We start from the raw sequence: 20,387 nt of genomic DNA on the forward strand, positions 1-20,387 counted from the left end.
CCCCCCCCCCCCCCCGCCGTGATATTTAGTCCTTAGAGTCCTCTGGCTGTGAGCTTCTCACACTTTCCTTTTTTGAGGACTTTGGTGGCAGTTTCAAGGAGTACTGGTCAGGTATTTTGTAGAATGTCCCTCAACTGAATTTGTCTGGTGTGGTTTTCGGACACTGGGGTGATGGGTTTTAGGGAGGAAGACCACAGAGGTCAAGTGCCCTTCCCGTGACACCTTAACAAGGCTCCGGAACATCAACAGGACATCACTGTTGATGTTGACCTGGGTCACCTGGTTCTAGGCAGGGTTTGTCAGGTTGCTCCAGAATTCGTTCTTCTTTCTGCCTTTCCCATACTGCATTCTAAGTTACTTATGCAAAGCCCGTACTTAGGAGTTGGGACATCATTTTTCTTGGGGTGAAAAAAAAGGCCTGACAAGCTATAGGAAATTAGACTTGGGCACGTGGCAGACATTTTCTCACAAATGAACAAATCAAGGGGCGCCTGGGTGGCACAGTCGGTTAAGCGTCCGACTTCAGCCAGGTCACGATCTCACGGTCTGTGAGTTCCAGCCCCGCGTCGGGCTCTGGGCTGACAGCTCAGAGCCTGGAGCCTGTTTCCAATTCTGTGTCTCCCTCTCTCTCTGCCCCTCCCCCGTTCATGCTCTGTCTCTCTCTGTCCCAAAAATAAATAAACGTTGAAAAAAAAAATTAAAAAAAAAAAATGAACAAATCAAACCTCTCTGGGGCACCTGGGTGGCTCAGTCGGTTAAGCATCCGACTTCAGCTCAGGACATGATCTCACAGTTCGTGAGTTCGAGCCCCATGTCAGGCTCTGTGCTGACCGCTCGGGAGCCCGGAACCTGCTTCAGATCTTGTGACTCCCGCTCTCTCGGACCCTGTCCTGCTCAAGCTTGATCTCAAAATTAAATGTTAAAAAAAAAGGGGGGGGGGGGGCGCCTGGGTGGCTCAGTTGGTTAAGCGTCTGACTTCAGCTCAGGTCGTATCTCGCAGTTTGGGGGTTTGAGCCCCACGTCAGGCTCTGTGCTATCAGCTCAGAGCCTGGAGCCTGCTTTGGATTCATTCTGTGTCTCCCTCTCTCTCTGCCTGTCCCTAACTTGCACTCTTTCTCTCTCAAAAATAAACAAACACTTAAAAATAAATAAATAAATGTTTAAAAAAATTTTTTTTAAAGTCACTCTTGATTTCGGCTCAGGTCACGACCTCATGGTTCGAGTGTCTAAGCACCATGTCGGGACTCCATGCTGGCAGTGCAGAGCCTACTTGGGATTCTCCAAACTTAAAAAGAAACCAAAACCGTCACTTTAAGGGAAACAAGTGACCGTATTTGTCGCCAATGGTAAATTCGAGCTTTTAAGCAAAAAATGAAAAATCTCAAAACTTGCTTGACCGTTTCCTGCCTGATAGCCAGCACTTCTCTGATGAAATCGCTGTTAACGAATGTGACCTTTCGATATTTTTTAATGAAATGTGCCAACAGCCGTTAGAGCAGCAAACTTGACATTATGCCATCATTTCCAAGTAACCAAGACACGAGGTCACGAAATCGTGCAGCGGGGAAAGGACGCTTTCAAAGCGCAAGATGGGCCAGTGGTGTTTCGTGCAACAGTATGAAAAGCTCCTCAACGGGGTTCCAGATACCACGCTGTAATTGCTCTTTAAGGAATTACCCCCGGTTGGGGGCGGCCTGGCGGGGAGGGTGGGGGGGCCTCAGTCCTGACCTAGAGCAAGAAGAACCACACAAAATCAGTACAACGAAAACAGTGAACGATACACACAGACACCTACTTGCGACACGTCCGTGCTTGGGTGTGATTACAGACCTCATGTTGCCAGGTCAACCCTGCAAATGGAATTCCACACTTGACAGAAAATGCACGCGGACAGAGGTGCAGGATTAGCAAGCCAAGGACCACAGGTGGCGTATGAATTTATAGTCGGTTTAAACTTAAAACACACTTCAAGTTTCTATTTAGGACAGTGGTGTCTTTGACAAAATTACTGGATATTAAAAATGTGCAAAACTAAATGCCATGTGGCATCCTGGGTCGGACCCTGAAACAGTGTAGAGAACTTCCACCGAAAACCAAGAACACCATTGGTCACTTAGCACATTTCTCTAACATCTTTGCGAACTTTTCTCTAAGTATAAAAACTATTCAAAAACAAGCGTAGCTTATAAAAGCGCACAAAATACTTGCGTGCGTGTCAAGCACATTATGTTTTGAAGTAACGTTTCCCAATGTGAATGACCTTTGCTGTTGGAAGGTGCTGGGGTCCGAGACTGAACCAGACAACTCACACGTGCGGTGCTGTCCCATGCAGTCCTGACATCCATCATCCCAGGCTCCTTCTAAACGTTGATGGGGTCCCCTACACTGGTGACCCAGAATACCTCCCGAACTTCCACAGCAGCTCCCCACAGGGCAGCGTCACTGTTGAAACAATGTATCCCGGATGTTCCTTATGCAAGAGGCACCGGTTAGTAGGAAGATCTTAGTCCTACGCTGCCTAGAATTTCACGTTTAAGGTTAAAAGTCTAATGCCCAATGTTACTTTTTCTGAACAGGACAAGCGACCTGGCAGCAGACTGTTCTGTGGTGTCCCCTCGCTGCAGTCACGTCCGAGCCGACCACGATGGAGAAGGCAGCTCCGGCCCCATCAGATCACAGCAGTGGATTTACAAGGTCACCAAGTCAGGGCCCATTTCAAGCGCCCAGCAGGCGGGGGCCATGGTGGGCGGCTGTCCCCCTGCACGGGGTAGGTGTGAGGCTCCACCATCGTGGCGTGTCCCAAGGACAACAGATGTGACAGATGGGAGCCCTGTGTGACTGCTGGATGGGCCTGGCACCTGGGCCTGGCATCTGAAAGGGGGTACTTCAAGGTCAGCTCCGGCCTTCTGTGTGGCAGCACTCGGGAGCCGCCGCGGGCTGACCGGACAAGGAACCACGTGGACACATACACAGTCACCACCATATCAAATTTATTATTCCAATGGCACTAATACAGCTGGGGGTGCTCACGGTGACACTGCACAAAGTTTCCTGCCTTCTAGCTTCTGTCCAAAGATAAAGGTCTACCCGCTTGTTCCTTCCCCCTTTCTGGAGGAAAATCCACTACGGGCCATTTACCCAAATAAACCTCTTAATGCGTTTTGTTTTGTTTTTTTTTTTTTGGACATTTGAGTTTCTGAAATGGAAAAAAAAAAAACTGTTGAGTGTCCCATCCCACCTCCCCCACCCCCACCGGCCAAATAAGTCCCTGCTGCCAGGGCATTTCTGTTGCCTCTGATATCTTGAAATAAATATCGAAAGAAACGGCATCGAGTGTTCACGTTGAGTGATGGCACAGAGTGGGCCCCAGAACCCGTCAGGCGGAGCGTCACTGTGGACAGTCTCGAGGTGTCATGGAGAACGCGAGGGCTTACGTGGTCGATCGTCAGCCGGGTGCAGGGGCTGTGCGGAGTCCCACCCGGGAGGGCGGGCTGCAGGGAGGGCGGCCTACAACTTGTCCAGGAAGTTGTCCAGGGCTGGGATGCCCTCCTTCAGGCCCTTGCGCTTGCGTGTTTCGGCTACCACCTGGCTGGGGCGGCTGGTGTTGTCGAAGGGATCCCCGGGCAGGATCTGCCAGTGATCGAAGACGCACTGGGGGAAGGCCTGGCCACCGGTGTTGGACCTCAGGTCGGCAGTGAAGCCTGCGGGAAGGGACAGGGCTCACCGGCGGGCTCGCTGCCACCGTGGCAACGCCCGGGAGGAGACACTGGGCACGTGGAGATCAGAGCCCAGTCACCCCGACCGAGTCACGCTAATGTGAACGCTACCCTGTATCTCGCCTGGGCCCTGCACCAAGACCGCTCGTTGGTAAGGGACACAGAGCTGGCCACTCGGGGGCCTCCCTCTGCCCACCCACAGTACGAACCCGAGCTACGTGCTGCTGGCTTCCATCTTGGCGGCAGGTTACCCACCCAAATCGTCTCCCCCTGCAAATTCACCACGTCCACGTGATGCTGAGCAGACCATGTGATCCCCCACAAGCGTGCCGTGCCCACCTCCAACAGGCAATAGTTTGCGGGCTCCATCAGTGTCTCATGGGACCGGCTCTAGGCCTTGCTGGAGGCAAAACCGGCCACGCCCTCGACCAGGCTGCCGGCCCCCGGCAGCGGCGGCGGGTGAGGCTGCACTGGGCCGGCACTTACCGAAGGACTCGTTCACAGGCAGGTAGGCCTTCACGACGAACATGGGGGTGCCGGCCACCTGGGACTCCTCGAAGACGTGACCCCGCTTTCTGTTCAGGACACCATAGATGCCACCAACCACTTGTTCCGGACACTGTCAGGAACGAATGACTGTTCTTAGCAGCTGTCGAGCAAGACAAGACCCAAGAACAGTCGAAGGACCAGGCCCCCCTACCTGAATCTCCACAAGGTAGATCGGCTCCATGAGACGGGGCTGGGCGGTCAACACGCTGGCATAGAGACAGCGCCGGGCAGTGGGGATGATCTGGCCGCCGCCGCGGTGGATGGCGTCCGCGTGCAAGGTCACGTCGTGGACGTCGAAGCGCACGCCCCGCATGTTCTCCTCGCACAGGGCTCCCTGCACAAAAGGGCGTGACCGCCATCAAGGTCCTGGGCCCGCTGCAGCCTTCTCCTCCAGAAAAGGTAACACAGCTCTACACCAAGGCCCCCAGGGGCCCCCCAAGACCAAAGTGTCACGTCCTACCCAACTCAGCCTCCCTAGGACGCTCTCCCCAGAATGCAAGACCCTGAGCCCTTCACCCTCACGGAACACGGCCCCCCAATCCCCCAGCAGGTGTGAGTCTCCTGCCTGTCCGAGAACCCCACAGGTAACTGATCCATCGTGAGCCGGACTCTCGAGTGGCCCCCTCACCTCTTTGGTGGCCCACTGGAAGCCAGCTACCACGCTGTCCTTGATCTCGTTGAGGTACTGCACACCCTTGGTGATGTCGGTGAGGACGTTGGGGCCGGTGCCGTCGGGCCCAAAGCACCAGATCTTGCGGGCCTCTGCCACGTCCCACTCGTACTTCTCGGCCAGATAGCGGGCCCGCTGCTTGAGCTCCTGGCGGGCGGACACCTCGCCCTTGTCAATGTCCTCGGCCAGGCCGTCGGGGAAAGGCCGCGCCTTCATGTACAGCCGGTTGTGCTTGTTCGGGGACTTGGACAGGCAGAGCACGTTCGACTCCTCGCTGACCGTCTCCCGATAGGACACCACAGGGTCGGATTTCTGCAAAAGTTGTGAGAAGGTCAGGCCAGCCCCAGGAATCCGTGACCACCCAAGAAACACGTTCAGAGGCTCCTCCTGATAGGACTCCTGAGTGTCACACACACGGACCCACGTTCAGTTCCTTTGCCAAAGCAGGAAATGAGTATCAGAGCACCCAGAAGCCAGGGTGACCACGGTGACCTAACCGTCTGCCACCTTCAGAATCTCCGGTTAGAAACAGCTTTTAAAACAGCAGAACCCTCACGCTCCAACGTGTGACTTTGCACAGCAGACATATGCTACCGGTTTCCTAACTGCACAACTTCTCTGCCAGGGACACGTCAAGGGAAGAGGACGGAGGACCCTGCAGAGTGGAGCCTGAACCCTGGACTCGGTAACCTCTACTTGCCTGCCGTGTACTGGGGACAGCAGGCCTCGGGCCAGGGGAGCCCGGGGTGGGGCCAAGCCTCACCTTGATGGGAATGCACGCGTGGTCCTCCTCCAGGTCCTTCAGACAGATCTCTAGGTGCAGCTCGCCAGCCCCCGCGATGATGTGCTCCCCTGACTCCTCGATGATGCACTACAACGGATGGAGGATCAGCCCCCGGCCCTGACCCCAGGACACTCAGAACCCAGGAAGTTCCAGACCGATGGGTGGAAAGCAGGCTCCAGAAGCCCTCTAGCTGGAGAAGGCGGCCTCCTGGACCCGGGGTTTTCAGGGAACTCCGGGCTCACGGGAAGCAAGAGCTCCCAGGTGCTTTTGCTGTTCCCAGCGTTAACCTTCCCCAATGGCCTGCCGCACGGCCAAGCCGGAGAGCTCTAAGCAGCCTACAGAAAAGAGCGGGGACCCCCAACAAGAAACCAACACTGCTGCACGGCAGCTCGGCAGGGGAGGTGTGCACACACCTGACCTTCCAAGTATCCGCAAGTCCCCGGCACGGTGTTCGGCTCCGCCACAGCTAAACCACGAAGTAACCACCCCCGGAGGAGCGCTGCCCCCGGGCCAGGGCACCCACCCACCTGCACCATGGGGTCCGACTTGGCCAGGCGTTTCAAGCCCTCCACTAGCTTGGGCAGGTCGGCCGGATTCTTGGCCTCCACGGCGACCCGGACAACGGGGCTCACGCTGAACTTCATCACCCGCATGTTGTGGGCATGCTCGAAGGTGGTGATGGTGCCAGTCTTCACCAGGAACTGGTCCACGCCCACCAGGCCCACGATGTTCCCACAAGGCACATCTTCGATGGGCTCCACGTAACGGCCCATCATCAGGATTGTTCTGGGGGAGACAGATCGTCAGTGCGCCAGATGCCCTCCTTCTGGATCCCGTGGCCCCACCACCCCCAGCCTCAAATGGCGGTGTCATCCCCCCCCCCCCCCCTGGCCCCGGGACCCAAAGCCCTGGCTTCAGTTACAGCTGACAGTCGCGGAGGCCTCTTGCACACCAATGTGCTCACTCCTACCTCCCGTTTAGGGCTCCACACCCGGCCCAGGGCTGACAGGAGCACCAAAGACACCTGAGAACCCGAGGCAGGCGGGGTGTGGGGGCCCCAGCAGCTGGCGGGCTGGAGGAGCTGGCCCTTCCCAACACCTGTAACCGCAGAGCTGGGAGACAGTCCGTCAGCAGGGGCCTCCTCTGGAGTCCGTGCCGGCCCTCCAGGTATGCGACCAAACTTTGGCCACCACCTCAACCTTGTGGCACGTGTGTGTCCGAGTCAGAACTACAGGTCTGCCCACTCCTTCCCAGTGCGCCCAGGTAAGCCTGTCAGCTTTGACGGTTCCTTTACTCTCTCGGGGCCGTACCACCTTCTGTCACCCATGAGGGGCGGGGGGTGGCACGGACCAGTCTGGAACATACCAAGAACGGCCAGGCACCTCACCTCTGGATGGGCTTCAGGTACAGGTCCTCCTTCTTCCCAGGTGTGTAGTTGGGTCCCATGATCCTGACCTTTAGGCCAGTGGACACCAGCCCCGAGAATACGCGGCCGAAGGCATAGAATCGACCTTTGTCGGAGGTCGGCACCATCTTGGAAATGTACATCATCAGAGGGCCTTTGGGGTCACAGCTTTTGATGCCTGAGGCGTGAAAGAAGAATCCCCAGAGGGGAACGTGTGATTTCCTCAAAGCTCACCATCCCAGGATCCTGCGACCGGGACCTTCCTACCACACGGCCACAGGCTGCTCCCACCCGGGACTGCAGGTGAACCTCACGTACCCATGGCTGCCTCGTCGTCCGGGGGCCCCTCGTACAGGAGCTCGCAGCGGTACTTCTGGGCCGTCACGGGGGAAGGCAGGTGGATGGTGATCATCTGCAGCAGGGCGTCCCCAGCAGGTAGCCAGCGGCGCATCACAGCCTACAGGAGGGAACGGGAGGCTCAGGGACACCCCCTGCCCTCATAACCCTGAGCGCCAAGTGGCTCTAAAACACGCTCAGGTGCTGGGCTGCCCCTCCCAGAGAGCCTCCAACACCGCGGGTCTCCTGTCCACCCTACAAGTGGTGGGGCTGTGGCTCACGGACTAGGGGGCAGGGCCGGCAGCTGCCCCCCCCCCCCGCCACTGCCTGCCCACACTCACCTTCAAAAGTGGTTTGCCTTCTTTGTCTTTGTCTTCGCTGTCCAACTTGATGTCCAGCTTTTCAATCAGCTTTGCAGTCTCCTCCTTCTTGAAATTCATGATCGCGACGAATACCTAACGTGGCAAAAACAATACAGCGCGTTTGGGAACATGCTGGGAAGCCTGAAGCTCCTTCCTGCCACAGCCCACAGTGAGGGCAGTGCTGCAAAGTCCCCGCAGCCCAGCACTGAGGGCCTGGCCCAATGCAGGTCCCAGGAAAAGCAGAATACGTTGTCACAAAACGCAAATCCGCTCTGACTGACGCGCCACGAACGTGTTCAAGTTCACGCTCCGTTCACTAAACCAGCAAAGCCCCAAGCTTGTCTCCTCTCCCCTACCTCTAAACCCCCCCGCCAGGGAGGTGGACTCCCCTCTACCTAGGAATCTGTAGCTGGCTTGTCAGGGTGCAGCCCCAGGGGCCGAACCTCTACCACTGTGCCCTCACCCTCCTCCAGCAGCCGCCCTCCAACCCGGCTGCGCCCAGCCCCAGAGCATCCGGTCACCCGCCACAGCAGGTCAGGGAACAGCTCCTCGGGACAGGCCCAAGGACAGCCCAGGAGATGCACATCCACAAAACGCTCAGCTGCTCACCTTAAAGATAGGGTCCAAGATGAGCTGGCAGAACGTCCGCGGTAGCTTCTTGCCATCAGGACTGGTGGCGGACTTGCTGAACTTGCCGTTGGCTGGATCAAAATACCTGGCGGACGAGACCCAACTCAACCGTGGTAGGACCAGGAGAGACCCGAGGGGCCAGGGAATCAGCTGTGCAGAAGGAGCCCACTCAGCCCCCTCCCCACCACCACCACCACCCGTGGACCCCCCCCAGGCCCGCAGGGATGCTGCAGACGCCCCTGCTCCTCACACGTGGCGCTCACCGGTCACCCCACAGTTTCTTCATCATGTCCTCCACTTTCTTGGCCCGCTCAGCAGGCCCCAGCTGGCCCTCGCCCTTGGCGGCAAACTTGGCCACGTACATCTCTGCAAACTGCTTCAGGGTGAAGGCCCAACCGTGGAGTCCCGACCCAAAGCCCACAGTCCCAAGTACAGGGTCGATCTGCAAGGGCAAAGGCAAGAGAAAGCTGTAAACGGAAACAGACGGAAAACAAAGTCCCCGGGCGCGGTGGGCCTCAGACATCAGATTTCTTCAATAGCCATCAGGTCAAAGTGAAGAAATTTCAGTCATCATTGACAAGACCCAGCTCTGCTCATCCCCTGGGGGTGGGAGGACCACTAACCCTGAGGGCACGGTCTGCAAGCAGAGCAAACTACCCCACTGCTTCCCCAAAAGAAGTTAAGTTTCAAAAACGGTCCAACCCCATTCTTGGTCACCCTAACATTTCTGGCAAGCCCGCTCTCAGAACCACCAAGAATCCCCAAGGGACCCTAGACTCGTAACAGTGCTTCCGAGGGCCAGCACCTCCCCCCGCCCAGGAACAGTCACAGCCCCTCCAGGATGAAGAGGACTGTGGCTCCCCCAACAACACGTGAGATAAAAATACTGGGAACACCGAGGCGGACGGCAAGCTAGCCGAGGAACCCTGCGTTTCACCGGGCAAGCGACATACCATGATGTTGCCCATGGGGCCGCTCTCGCCCTCCCCATAGGTGGAAATGATGACGTTGACGTTCTCCACGATGCGCTGGAAGGTCTGGTAGAGCTCCTCAGGCTCCAGCTGCAGCTCGAGCAGGGCGCGGTCCATCTTGTTCATCATCAGCACCGGTTTGATGCGCTCGGCAATGGCCTGCCGCAGCACCGTCTCCGTCTGCACACACACACCTGGGGACAGGTGGCTCCATCAGCCAGGGGCAGGACAGCCCCACGCCCCAAACCACACGTGAGGGAACCCGCCGCCACTTACCAGACACACAGTCCACCACCACCAAGGCACCGTCGGTGACACGGAGGGCGGCGGTCACCTCCGAGGAGAAGTCTACGTGCCCAGGTGAGTCGATGAGGTTGATGAGAAAGCCGGACCCATCCTTGCTCTGCTTGATAAAGTTCAAGTCGTTCTCCGAAAGCTCATAGAAAAGGGAGATAGCCCTGAAGAGATCAGGACAAGTTGGGGTGGAGGACAGACTCATCTCCACTGTCCTCCCGTGACCCCTGGAGTAAGCCCAACTTCGTGGGCAAGGACAGTCAGCAGGGCTTTCTTCAATCCCTATGGGACTCTGGGGTCACTCAGCGACTGGGGTTCAAATCTAGAAAGAACACTGAAATTTCTTTCCTCTCCCTGGAGGCTTTAGACTCCCCTCGCCGAAGCCACCGCCCTCCGCGGAGCAGGCCCACCTCCCCACTACCAGCTGTAAAGACCAGCTCCTTGGAGCCGACCCGTCCAGCCCCCTCATCCTGGCTCAACACCCTGGACTCTAAACCTGGACCAGGTGACCCCAGACCACCTTTCACCCTTGCCCCCATCCACTCCCAACTGAAAGGAGCCTCAGGACCAACAAGCCAGGCGAGTCTCGCGAGTTACCGACGAAAGACAAATGACAAACGGTGGTTACGGTCAGTTTGCTTGGGTGTCACCGTGGTCAGCTGGGGCTAGAGAAGTCACTTGGGGACGCCCTACGCAAGCGGGCTGTTTGACAGCATCCCGACCACCCAGGAGCATGCTCCCAGACTTCTCCAGGCAGTGCCCCAAGAGCCCCTCGGCCTGGAAACGGGGACGCCCAGGGGCAAGCCCCCTCCCTCCCCGACACCAGCCAACCACCCCTGGGCCTCTCTGGTGGCGGCAGCTTCCCTTCACCAGACCGAACCCCCCCCCCCACTCGTCGTTCAAAAACCCAGCCCCCAGGGTGTTCAAATCCTCCCCCAGCAGCCTCGGGAACAAGCCGGTGCCTGCTGTCTGGGCCCCCCACCCGCCCAGGACCTGGGTGAGCACCTCCCCTCCCCTCTGCAGAGGGCACCAAGGCTCACGTTGACTTAATGGTGATGCATCGCTCCTGCTCGTCCTTCCGGGTGTCGGTGAAGCGGGTCTCCCCGGCGCGGGCGGAGGCGATGATACCAGCCTTGCACACCAGCGAGTCCGTCAGCGTGGACTTGCCGTGGTCCACGTGGGCGATGACGGACATGTTTCGGATGTTGGCCTTCTTGTCCATGATGGCCCGGATCTGATCTACTGTGAAGTTCACCTGGGGGTGGGGGGGGAGGGGGAGGCTCAGGCCACGCCAGGACGGCCTTGGGACTTCAATCGATCGACTGTGAGGCCACGGCCAGGGGTGGCCTGGACCTGGGACAGCCCCAGCTACCACCCGAACAGCCCTTTGCGGACACTCTCTTAAAGATGCCACCTGTCCCATCTCGGAAGCACCAGATCCCACTTGTCACTTAGAAGCAAACATCCAGATCGAGGGCCGGGGAAACGGCCCACAAGTGACGGGATACACCTGTCCGAGGGCTGTGACAGCTCCGTCAAGCGTAAGGGAGAGTCAATACTCCCCCGAGAACCCCAGCCCTGTAACCGCAGGAGTCCTCCCCAGCGTCCCCCAAAGGGTGTCTTTGAGACCCAAGGTCACCCTGCACCTGGGGGTCAGACCGGGCCACCCACCCCAAGGGGTTTCCACCCACGCCTCCCCCGGGGGTGCGGACAGCTGGCACAGCCCCAGCGACGCGCCAGCCTCCGTTTCCCCGCTCCCCTGTCAGCCTTTGACGGTTTGGACGCGCGGGGAGGACAAGACGCCGGACCAACGTCACACAGCGTTAAGAGAAGAGCTTTTTCAAGAGGTCCTCGGCTCCCCGTTTTCCCACCTCGCTACCACCCGCGGCACCCGACGGAACACCAACTCCGGCTCGCGACCCGCGGGTTACATAAGGCGGCTCCCCTCGCCCCGCTCCACACGGCGCCCGCCATTACAGCATCTGCCACATCATCATACCCCCCTCCCCCCCCCCCCCGCCCCAACTCTGCCCCAGCTCCCAGCCGGGCCCGGGGTCCCGGGAGGCGGCGGCGCCCCCGGAAGCGCGGAAGGGGCTCGGCGAACGGCGCGACGCGCAGATATGGCGGCGGCCGCTTCCCCGACCCGAGGCCCGCCGGCGCCGCCATGTCTCCTCCAGGTCTGGGCGGCCCCGGCGCCCCAGACCCGGGAGCGCCGGTCCCGCGGAGGCCCCGCCGCCGTTCCAGGCCACCAGCCGGACAGCGTTGCTCACCATGGTGGCGGATGGCGGTGGATTCTCCCAGGCAGATCCGAGCGGGGCGAGTCGCGCCAAGGATGGCGGCGACGACGGCGGAAGAGAACGTTGACGTCAACACCCGACCTTTTATAGGCAGAAGCCGGTTGGGCGGGTCATCTGACCGCGCTGCGGGGGCGGGGCGAGAAGAAACGCCCTGCGCAGGCGCAAGGAAGCGCTCCTCCGGTTAACCCTCTAGACGCTGGTGCGGCTGCCGGAGTTCCCGGGGGCGGTGGTCTACTGGAGCTGGATGCCAGCCTCCGGAATGCGATACTCGGGTGCAAAAAGCGCAGAGCACCGTTTTAGCTGAGACTATTAATCGGAGTAACGACATCAGCTTGCAAAATGCCAAGCACTTCTGTTAAAAGCCCTTTGCAATGTGGGAAGTGTCGGTGGATTGTACCAAAGTCAATGTTCTGGTTTTGCTCTTATGTAAGATGATCCCACTGGGAGAAGGTGGAGGACGGATACTCGGGACCTCTCTGTACTATTTTTGCGACTACCTGTCTATAATTATTTCAAAATAAAAACCTTTTTTGAAGGCACGTACTAATCACTGATTTATCCCGCGAAGATAGATTGGTTTTTATCTATACCATAGGCAATGGGCTAGGTGTAGTCGCCATAGCAATAAACGAAACACCTCACTAATTGCACCACTGTACCCGTTCTTACAGTAGGTACTCGGATTTTTCTGTGCCTCCTTTTCTTCATCTGTCAAATGGGGTGATCGCTGAGGGAGAGTAAGGTTAAATACATTCGAAGGGATTAGCACCGTGCCTGACAAAGCACTCAATGTAGCTATTTTAATTAGCTACCATTGCTATTAATACAACGTTTATTTCAGGGGCATAGTTTGCCGCTTCTCAGGCACGGGGCTCAACGCTTTCCAGGTGTAATCTTATTTTCTACTTCATTTCCTCTCTAGCGGGAGGTACACAAGACTATTTTGCATTTGTGTCCTAATCTGACCCCAAGAAACTATTGCATTTCAGATCTTTGGCTGGAGGGGAACAAACTGGCATTCCATTCGGTATCTTTATTCTTTATATAGAGCCAAGCCCAATGCCTGGTACATAGCAGACCCTTAGTAAGTATTCCTTATGTCATCCCCAAATGATATTGCCGTTAGCACAAAGAAACCCCTGAGGTAAATCTTCCCCTACGCTCGTGCTCTCAAAAGGACTGCACTGCTTTCCCTCAGATAAGCACCTGCAAAAGGCAATGCAAGTTGGAATCTGAACTCCGAGCCTGTGCACTCCTTCCCACAAATGCTTTGCGCATTTTGCTTTGTAAAGCTCTGTCCAGTCGTTGATTGCATTTACCCTCGGGGTTATTTCGGGGTCTTTGAGCACCTACAGCTGTGTTCATGACATGTTTTGATGTTAATTTTACAAGACGAATATGCATGTGCCATTTGAAGGACACGTTTCCAGTAGATGGGTAATCAGGTTTCCATTTTTTTTTTTTTACATTTATTTATTTTTGAGAGAGAGAGGGAGACAGAGATAGAGCACAATTGGGGGAGGAGCGGAGCGAAAAGGAGACGGAGAATCCAAAGCGGACTCCAGGCTGTCAGCACAGAGCCCGACGCGGGGCTTGAACTCACAGACCGTGAGATCATGACCTGAGCTGAAGTCGGACGCTCAACCGACTGAGCCACCCAGGCGCCCCTCAGGGCTCCCGTTCTTAGTTAATTTCTATCTTAGATGTGTTGCGCGCCCACTGTGCCCTGGGCTCCGTATTAGACACTTCGCAGCACTTCCTTTCAAATTAAGGCATCTCAGAGATGAAAAGCAAAGGTTTTCGTTAAGAGGGGGTTCAATTTGCTCTCACGTGAGCAGAATGCTTATTGCGAAAACTGAGCGTAAACTGAATAAGCCGGGGAGAGTTTAATAAGGAGAATAGGGAGATTGAAGTCCTTCCCTCCGCTGCTACTCTTCGTGGGGACGTGTTCAGCCCCACGGCTGCCGGGATGGGACCAGCGACACGCATGGTACCTGTCCCCACCGCTATTCCCAGACCCACGTTCAGCAGAAGCCTGGGGAAGGTACCGGGCTTCAGCAGAGAGCAAAAGCAGCTCCAGCCAGGTTCAGGGTCTGCAGTAATAAATACAGGCCGAGGTAAAGGGCGGGGAAGAATCGGGAGAAAAAAGTCGCCTCTGCAGGGAGGCTCAGCTGCGCATGCGCCAGCCAAGAACTCTGTACCTCCGGGAGGCGACGGCAGCGGCCCCTGCTGACCAGCACCCGCCATTGCACGCCCCTCGTATCTGCCTTTTGATGCGCTTGGAGCGTTTATGGAACGCCGGCCACCGCCCTTGAAATCAGTGAATTCGCATAATCTCCCTCACACCCTGGGCTTTGGCTGAGCTCCTTTGTGCAGGAGATAGTTGAGGCTCAGAGAAGTTAGAGGATTCAATCGGAGTCTCACAGCAGATGAGAGAAGAACCCAGCGACTCACAAAGTCACGGTTTGCTGGTGTATTCGTACAACGGAAGGTTCTTCAGCCTCAGGAAGGGAGGCCGTCCTGCCACCTGCCACCACGTGGATGGACCCGGAGGACACTATGCGCAGTGACAGAAGCCAGACACAGACACGTCCTGCGTGACCCCACTCACAGGAGGTCCCTAGAGGAGTCCAGTCCACAGAGACAGAGAGTGGATGATGGGAGCCCCTGGGGGAGGGCGGGGTGCCCAGGGGGTGGGGAGCCAGTGTTTCATGGGGACAGAGTCTCCGTTTGGGGAGATGGAAAGTTCTGGAGACGACGACAGAGGTGGCTGCACAACAGTGTGAGCGTGCCTGACGCCGCTGAGCTGTGCACTTGGAAATAGCTGAGAGGGTGAATTTTATGTTATGTGTATTTTACGACCATAACAAAAAAATAGAGTTGAATCAGGGAGCAACTCTGCCCCACTACTATTGCCTGGATGGGTTTCAGATGTGGTTCAACGGAAGCCAGACATCATGAGTTTAAATTCTTTTTTTGTTTATTTATTTTTGAGAGTGAGGGCGGGGGAGGGGGTGGATACAAGCAGGGGAAGGGCAGAGAGAGAGGGAGACAGAGAATCCCACAAGAAGACAGCTGTCCGCAAGTCCACAAGAGAGGCCTCGGGAAAACCAGCCCCGTCGATGCCTCGATTGCGGGCTTCTAGCCTCCACCACTGGGGGACAATCAATATCTGGGTTTTTTTTTTTAATTTTTATTTATTTTTGAGACCACGCGCGTGCACACAAGCGGGAGAGGGGCAGGGAGAGGGGGACAGAGGATCCAAAGTAGGCTCTGCGCTGACAGCAGAGTCCCACAAGGGGCTCAAATTCATGAATTGCGAGCCCATGACCTGAGCTAAAGTCAGAGGTTCAACCGACTGAGCCACCCAGGTGCCCCCGTACCTGTTGTTCAAGCCCTGCCGTGTGTGGTGTTTTGTTATTAAGCCACAGTAAACGAACCCAGCTCCCATCATGGGACAGAAACACTAGGCTCGACGTTCCAACTATTCCTTCTACGAATATTTATTAGCACCTAATACTTATCGGGCAGGGCCGGAACCGGGATTAGGAAAGCAGATGGTTTCCCTTGGGCACAAAATTTAAGAGCGCTCCAAAAACCTCAGCCGCACCGTCAGTGCAGAGCCCGATGCGGGGCTCGAACCCACAACAGGACCAGAGTCACAGATCTTTCCCCTTGCTTCGGGGTCCAGCATGGCTCTTCCGTGGGTCGTTCTGCTAGAGGCCCGTGTGGAAGCAGCCTTGGGGAGACAGCACACATGCTGCTCTCCGGGGAGAGTCGTGCAGTTTCAGGGGAGTCTGGCGAGGCCAACCGGTGAGAACAGCAGCTCCAGGGCAACGCTGATGTCCAAGGTCCCTGAACAAGGCTCTAAGGAAAAGACAGACTTGCTTCTCCCCTCCAGAGGGGTTTTGCCATGGGCACTGTAAAGCCCCAGTTTACGGAGGCTTAAACCGACAATCCGACCATCCCGGAGGACAAGTAAAGGTGACAGTCTGGTCTGGGGCTCCCAACATGCCCTTAGGGACTTGATTAGAGCCCTAGGCAAACCGTTTTGCCTTTCTTTGCTTTTAAGCTGCTCCTGGGACCTGCAGCCCAGGCTTTCCAGGGGCCCCACCCCTCCCCACCCACAAAGACACCCATCAGCTGTGCGGCCTGGCTCCACCTTATTTGCCTGGAATTCTTCACCTCCCTCAGACCCGGAGCTCCCGGGTTTCCTGGTTGTCTCCTGGGAGCTTTGTGATGTAAGACAAAGCGTCCCTGCCTTCGGGGAGCTGATTGGCTGGTGGAGGAAACAGTCAATCAAATATTTGCACAAATTGAACCTTTCAAGTTGGGTGGGAAGGAGAGAGAGAGAGACCTAGCAAAGGAGAGGGCAGAACAGGGCAGGGCTATGATCTAGCCTGGGGAATCAGGGAGGGCTGCCTGGAGGAGGTGACTCTTAAACTGCTCCAGGAAAGATGAGAAAGCGTTCAATGAGCGGAAGTGGAGATTGTGGTCCAGGGAGGGGGAAGAGCAAATCCAAAGGCCCTGAGGTGGCAGGCACAAGGGAAGAAACAATGAAAGTCAAGTGGCTTTCTACCTATTCGACTTCTCACACACATGGGAGGGAGCAAGTCGGTGGCTTTAGCTGGACTGCCCGGGGCATGACTCCAGGACAGCAGAAATGGCTACCTTTTTCTTAAAGGGCCAAGTAGAAAGCATTTCAGCTTTTGGGGCCACACGGCTTCTCACCTCTGCTGCGTCACCACCACAGACACCCTACACGAATGGGCGCGGCTGCGTGCCAATAAAACTTTATTGATGGATGCTAAAATGTGACGTTCATACAACTTTCGAAAGGCATGAAATATAGGGGCATCTGGGTGGCTCTGTCGGTCCAAGGGTCCGACTTCGGCTCAGGCCACGATCTCAGGGTTCGTGCGTTCGAGCCCCGCGTCGGGCTCTGTGCTGACAGCTCAGAGCCTGGAGCCCGCTTCGGATCCTGTGCCTCCCTCTCTCTCTGCCCCAACCCACTCGCATTCTGTCTCTGTCTCTCTCAAAAATAAATAAACATAAAAAAAAATTAAAAAAATTAAATAAAACACAGATTGTGACCAGAAGTGCGCCCATGTCTCTTCCAGTGGCCACCACCCCAAAGAAACCACCATTCTGTCTTCTAACCACATGGATGGGGGGGTTGCTCTTTGTGAATTTCGGGCATGTTGAATCATGCAATGTGGCCTCTTCTCAATGCTGTATTTTTCTTTTGAGACCCTGGCACAATGGATTCGCGCGTTTCACTGTTGGTGGGCATCTGGGCCGTTTCCAGTTTGGGGCAGTTTCGACTCACGCTGCTATGGAACATTCTAGCGCATGTCCCAACAGCATTTCTGTTGGGGACATACCTTGGAGTGGAATTGCTGAGTCATACAACCATGCCTGATTTCAGCTTCAGTGGACGCGTCCTTTTTACCAAAGTGCAAACCAGGACGATTTTGAAAGTAAAAGGGATCCTGATTTAATTATACCAGGATGATGGTTGTAAACCAGGCCGGTCCGGGGACCCTGGGATGCATGGATCCCCCAGAGAATAGGGGAGCATATGAGTAGGGACCCCGGTGAGAAGAACCCCTGATGTATGGGGCAATTCTGTCCCCGGCGGAACGCTGGGCCGTGTCTGGGGGACATCTGTAGTTGTCACAACTAGGAGGGCTCCTGGGAGCAAGTGGGCGGGGACCGGGGATTCTCAACACCCCACAGTGCCCAGGATGGCCCCACTTTAGAGAATGATCGGGTCTTGAATGTTGTTCACGGTGTTGAGAGTGAGAAAAAAAACCTACATGCGATCTTTTTGTTTTATTTTAATAACGTGCTCTAGGGGCACCTGGCTGGGTCACTCAGAGCATGTGATTTTTTTTATTTTTACCGTGGTTTTTAATGTTTATTTTTGAGAGAGAGAGACAGAGAGAGAGAGCGCGGGGGCGGGGCAGAGAGAGAGGGAGACACAGAATCGAAAGCAGGCTCCATGCTCTGAGCTGTCAGCATAGGGCCCGATGCAGGGCTCGAACCCACAGTCAGATCATGACCTGAGCCGAAGTTAGACACCCAACCAACTGAGCCACCCAGGCGCCCCTAAGAGCATGTGATTCTTGATCTCGGGGTCGTGGGTTCTAGTCCCACATTGGGCGTAGAGATTGCTATAAATACATACATACATACGTAGATAAGTACATAAATAAATACATAAATAAATAAAATGCTCTCCATTTTTCTAGTGTGAATGATATTCATCTACCCTGCACATATCTAGTGGGTACCTCCTGTCTGCCAGACATTGACTGAGGAGCTGGGGACACAGGACAATTGTCCCTATCCTGGTGGGGCTTATATTCTAATGGGACTGGCAGGGAGAAGCATGAATAAATGAATACAGTGTATGGTTATGTCAGATGGCGAGAATGCTAGGAAGGAAGGTGAAATAGAGTTAGGGGCTGGGAGGAGTGGGGACAGATGGTAATACACACTTTATGTGTTTAAGGAGATAGCAGAGATCTGAAGATCAGGGAGAGAGCAATATGGGTGCCTGGGGGAAAGGCATTCCAGGTGGGAAGAGCATGTGCAAAGGCCCTGGGGCAGAACCATGCCCTGGAGTGTTGAAGGAATGGTAAGGAGGCCCTGTGCCTGGAGCAGAGTGAGAGAGAAGGTGAGAGGGAGGAGGGGAAGGGAGAGGAGGGAGGGGATAGGGCAGGTCGTGCGGGGCCTTGGGGGCCCCTGGGAGGATTTGAGTTTTTACCGCCAGTGATTCTGGAGCCCTGGAGGGCTGTGGGCACGGGAGGGCAGGGCCTGACTCGGGTGCTCACGGGTGCCCTCTGGCGGCCACCGCGGGGAGGACGGACTGTTGGGGGGGGGGGGGGTCGGGGAGGGAGAGCAGACAGCAGTAGGTAGTGTGCTGGTCCAGGCAGGAGATGATGGGGGCTGAGGAATGGGTCAGGAGATGTGGTCGGGCTGCACATTGGAGTATTATTATGCCTTAAAGAGGAGTGAAGTTCTGACACATACACGGTGTGGATGGGCCTAAAAAACAGTGCTCAGGGGCACCAGGGTGGCTCAGTGGGTTAATCATTCAACTCTTGATTTTGTCTCAGATCAGATCTCACGGTTTGTGGGTTCGAGCCCCCCATTGGACTCCGTGCTGACAGCTCAGGGCCTGGAACCTGCTTCAGGTTCTGTGTCTCCCTCTCTCTCTGCCCCTCCCCTGCTTGCACTGTCTCTCTCTCTCTCTCAAAATAAACATTAAAAAAAATTAAAGAAAATATGATGCTCAGTGACACAACCGACGTAAAGTTCATATAGCGTATGATTCACTTTATAAGAAACGTCCAGAACAGACAAATCCATTGAGACAGAAAGTGAGTCTCTCCGGGATTTCTTTTTTGGGGACCTAGAAATGTTTTAAAATCAAATATGGGGGCGCCTGGGTGGCTCAGTCGGTTAAGCGTCCGACTCCGGCTCAGGTCATGATCTCGCGGTCCGTGAGTTCAAGCCCTGCATCAGGCTCTGTGCTGATGGCTTAGAGCCTGGTGCCTGCTTCGGATGCTGTGTCTCCCTCTCTCTCTCTGCCCCTTCCCCACTTGTGCTCTGTATCTCTCTCTCTCAAAAATACATAAAATGTAAAAAAATAATTTTTTTTAATTAGAATAGGATGATATCAGAACTTACTATTCACGTAAACACCTTGATTCTATGTATTTCACTCCATCCCCTCTGCCCCCACCCTGGTCCAGGACGGCATCATCACTTCCCTGGGTGACCGCACTCACCTCCTCCCTGCTCTCCTGCCTCCACGCGTGCCCCCCACAATCCATTTTTCACAGCTGCTGGAAGGATCTTTGTAAGCACAAATCCTACCTTACCCCACGTGCCAGTTAATCGTCTGTGTCCCCTTTCACTGGGCCGTGGTGCCATATTTTGCCCAACATGATTCTGGACGTTTCTGTGAAAGTGTTTTCGGACGAGATTAACACTTAAGGCAGTGGACTGTTTTTGTGTTTGTGCCAAGCAGGTCCCAGTCCGGGACACGCAGCGTACCTGTAAGATACGTATATAATGTACGCGTTGCCGTCAACATCTCAAGATCCTTCTTTTTTTTTTTTTTTTAATGTTTGTTTATTTTTAACAGAGAGACAGAGCATGAGTGGGGGAGGGGCAGAGAGCGAGGGAGACGCAGAATCCGAAGCAGGTTCCAGGCTCTGAGCCGTCAGCCCAGAGCCCGACGCGGGGCTCGAACTCCCGGACCGCGAGATCGTGACCTGGCTGAAGTCGGACGCTCAACCGACTGAGCCACCCAGGCGCCCCTCAAGATCCTTCCTTTTGCTTCAGCCTCCCTAGAATATT

The 20,387-nt window shown here is 55.7% G+C and overlaps 1 protein-coding gene and 1 non-coding gene across 2 annotated transcripts; both read right to left on the reverse strand.

The window, feature by feature from the left end:
* Positions 1-2,968: 2,968 nt before the first annotated feature.
* On the reverse strand, positions 2,969-12,141 carry EEF2 (eukaryotic translation elongation factor 2). Its single transcript, XM_003981696.6, has 15 exons — positions 11,988-12,141; positions 10,758-10,972; positions 9,700-9,881; positions 9,406-9,617; positions 8,716-8,894; positions 8,432-8,537; positions 7,802-7,915; positions 7,443-7,581; positions 7,107-7,302; positions 6,247-6,505; positions 5,699-5,806; positions 4,894-5,247; positions 4,417-4,599; positions 4,203-4,335; positions 2,969-3,701 (listed from the first exon to the last, which is right to left on the reverse strand). Exons 1-15 carry the CDS (start codon positions 11,988-11,990, stop codon positions 3,508-3,510), a joined length of 2,577 nt encoding a protein of 858 aa, XP_003981745.1. The 5' UTR covers positions 11,991-12,141; the 3' UTR covers positions 2,969-3,507.
* Positions 8,966-9,030, reverse strand: LOC111559646. The gene has a single exon (XR_002740770.1). It is a non-coding gene; the product is annotated as a small nucleolar RNA SNORD37 (small nucleolar RNA).
* Positions 12,142-20,387: the final 8,246 nt, after the last annotated feature.

This window comes from Felis catus, chromosome A2, assembly GCF_018350175.1.
Source record: "Felis catus isolate Fca126 chromosome A2, F.catus_Fca126_mat1.0, whole genome shotgun sequence".
In the NCBI taxonomy this organism is placed as follows: Eukaryota; Metazoa; Chordata; class Mammalia; order Carnivora; family Felidae; genus Felis; species Felis catus.

Coding starts and splice junctions, on each gene's coding strand:
- EEF2 (XM_003981696.6), bottom strand. Junction 9,618..9,699: donor GGTGGTGGACTGTGTGTCTG/GTAAGTGGCGGC, acceptor ACCTGTCCCCAG/GTGTGTGTGTGCAGACGGAG. Junction 7,916..8,431: donor TCTTGGACCCTATCTTTAAG/GTGAGCAGCTGA, acceptor TTGCCACGTTAG/GTATTCGTCGCGATCATGAA.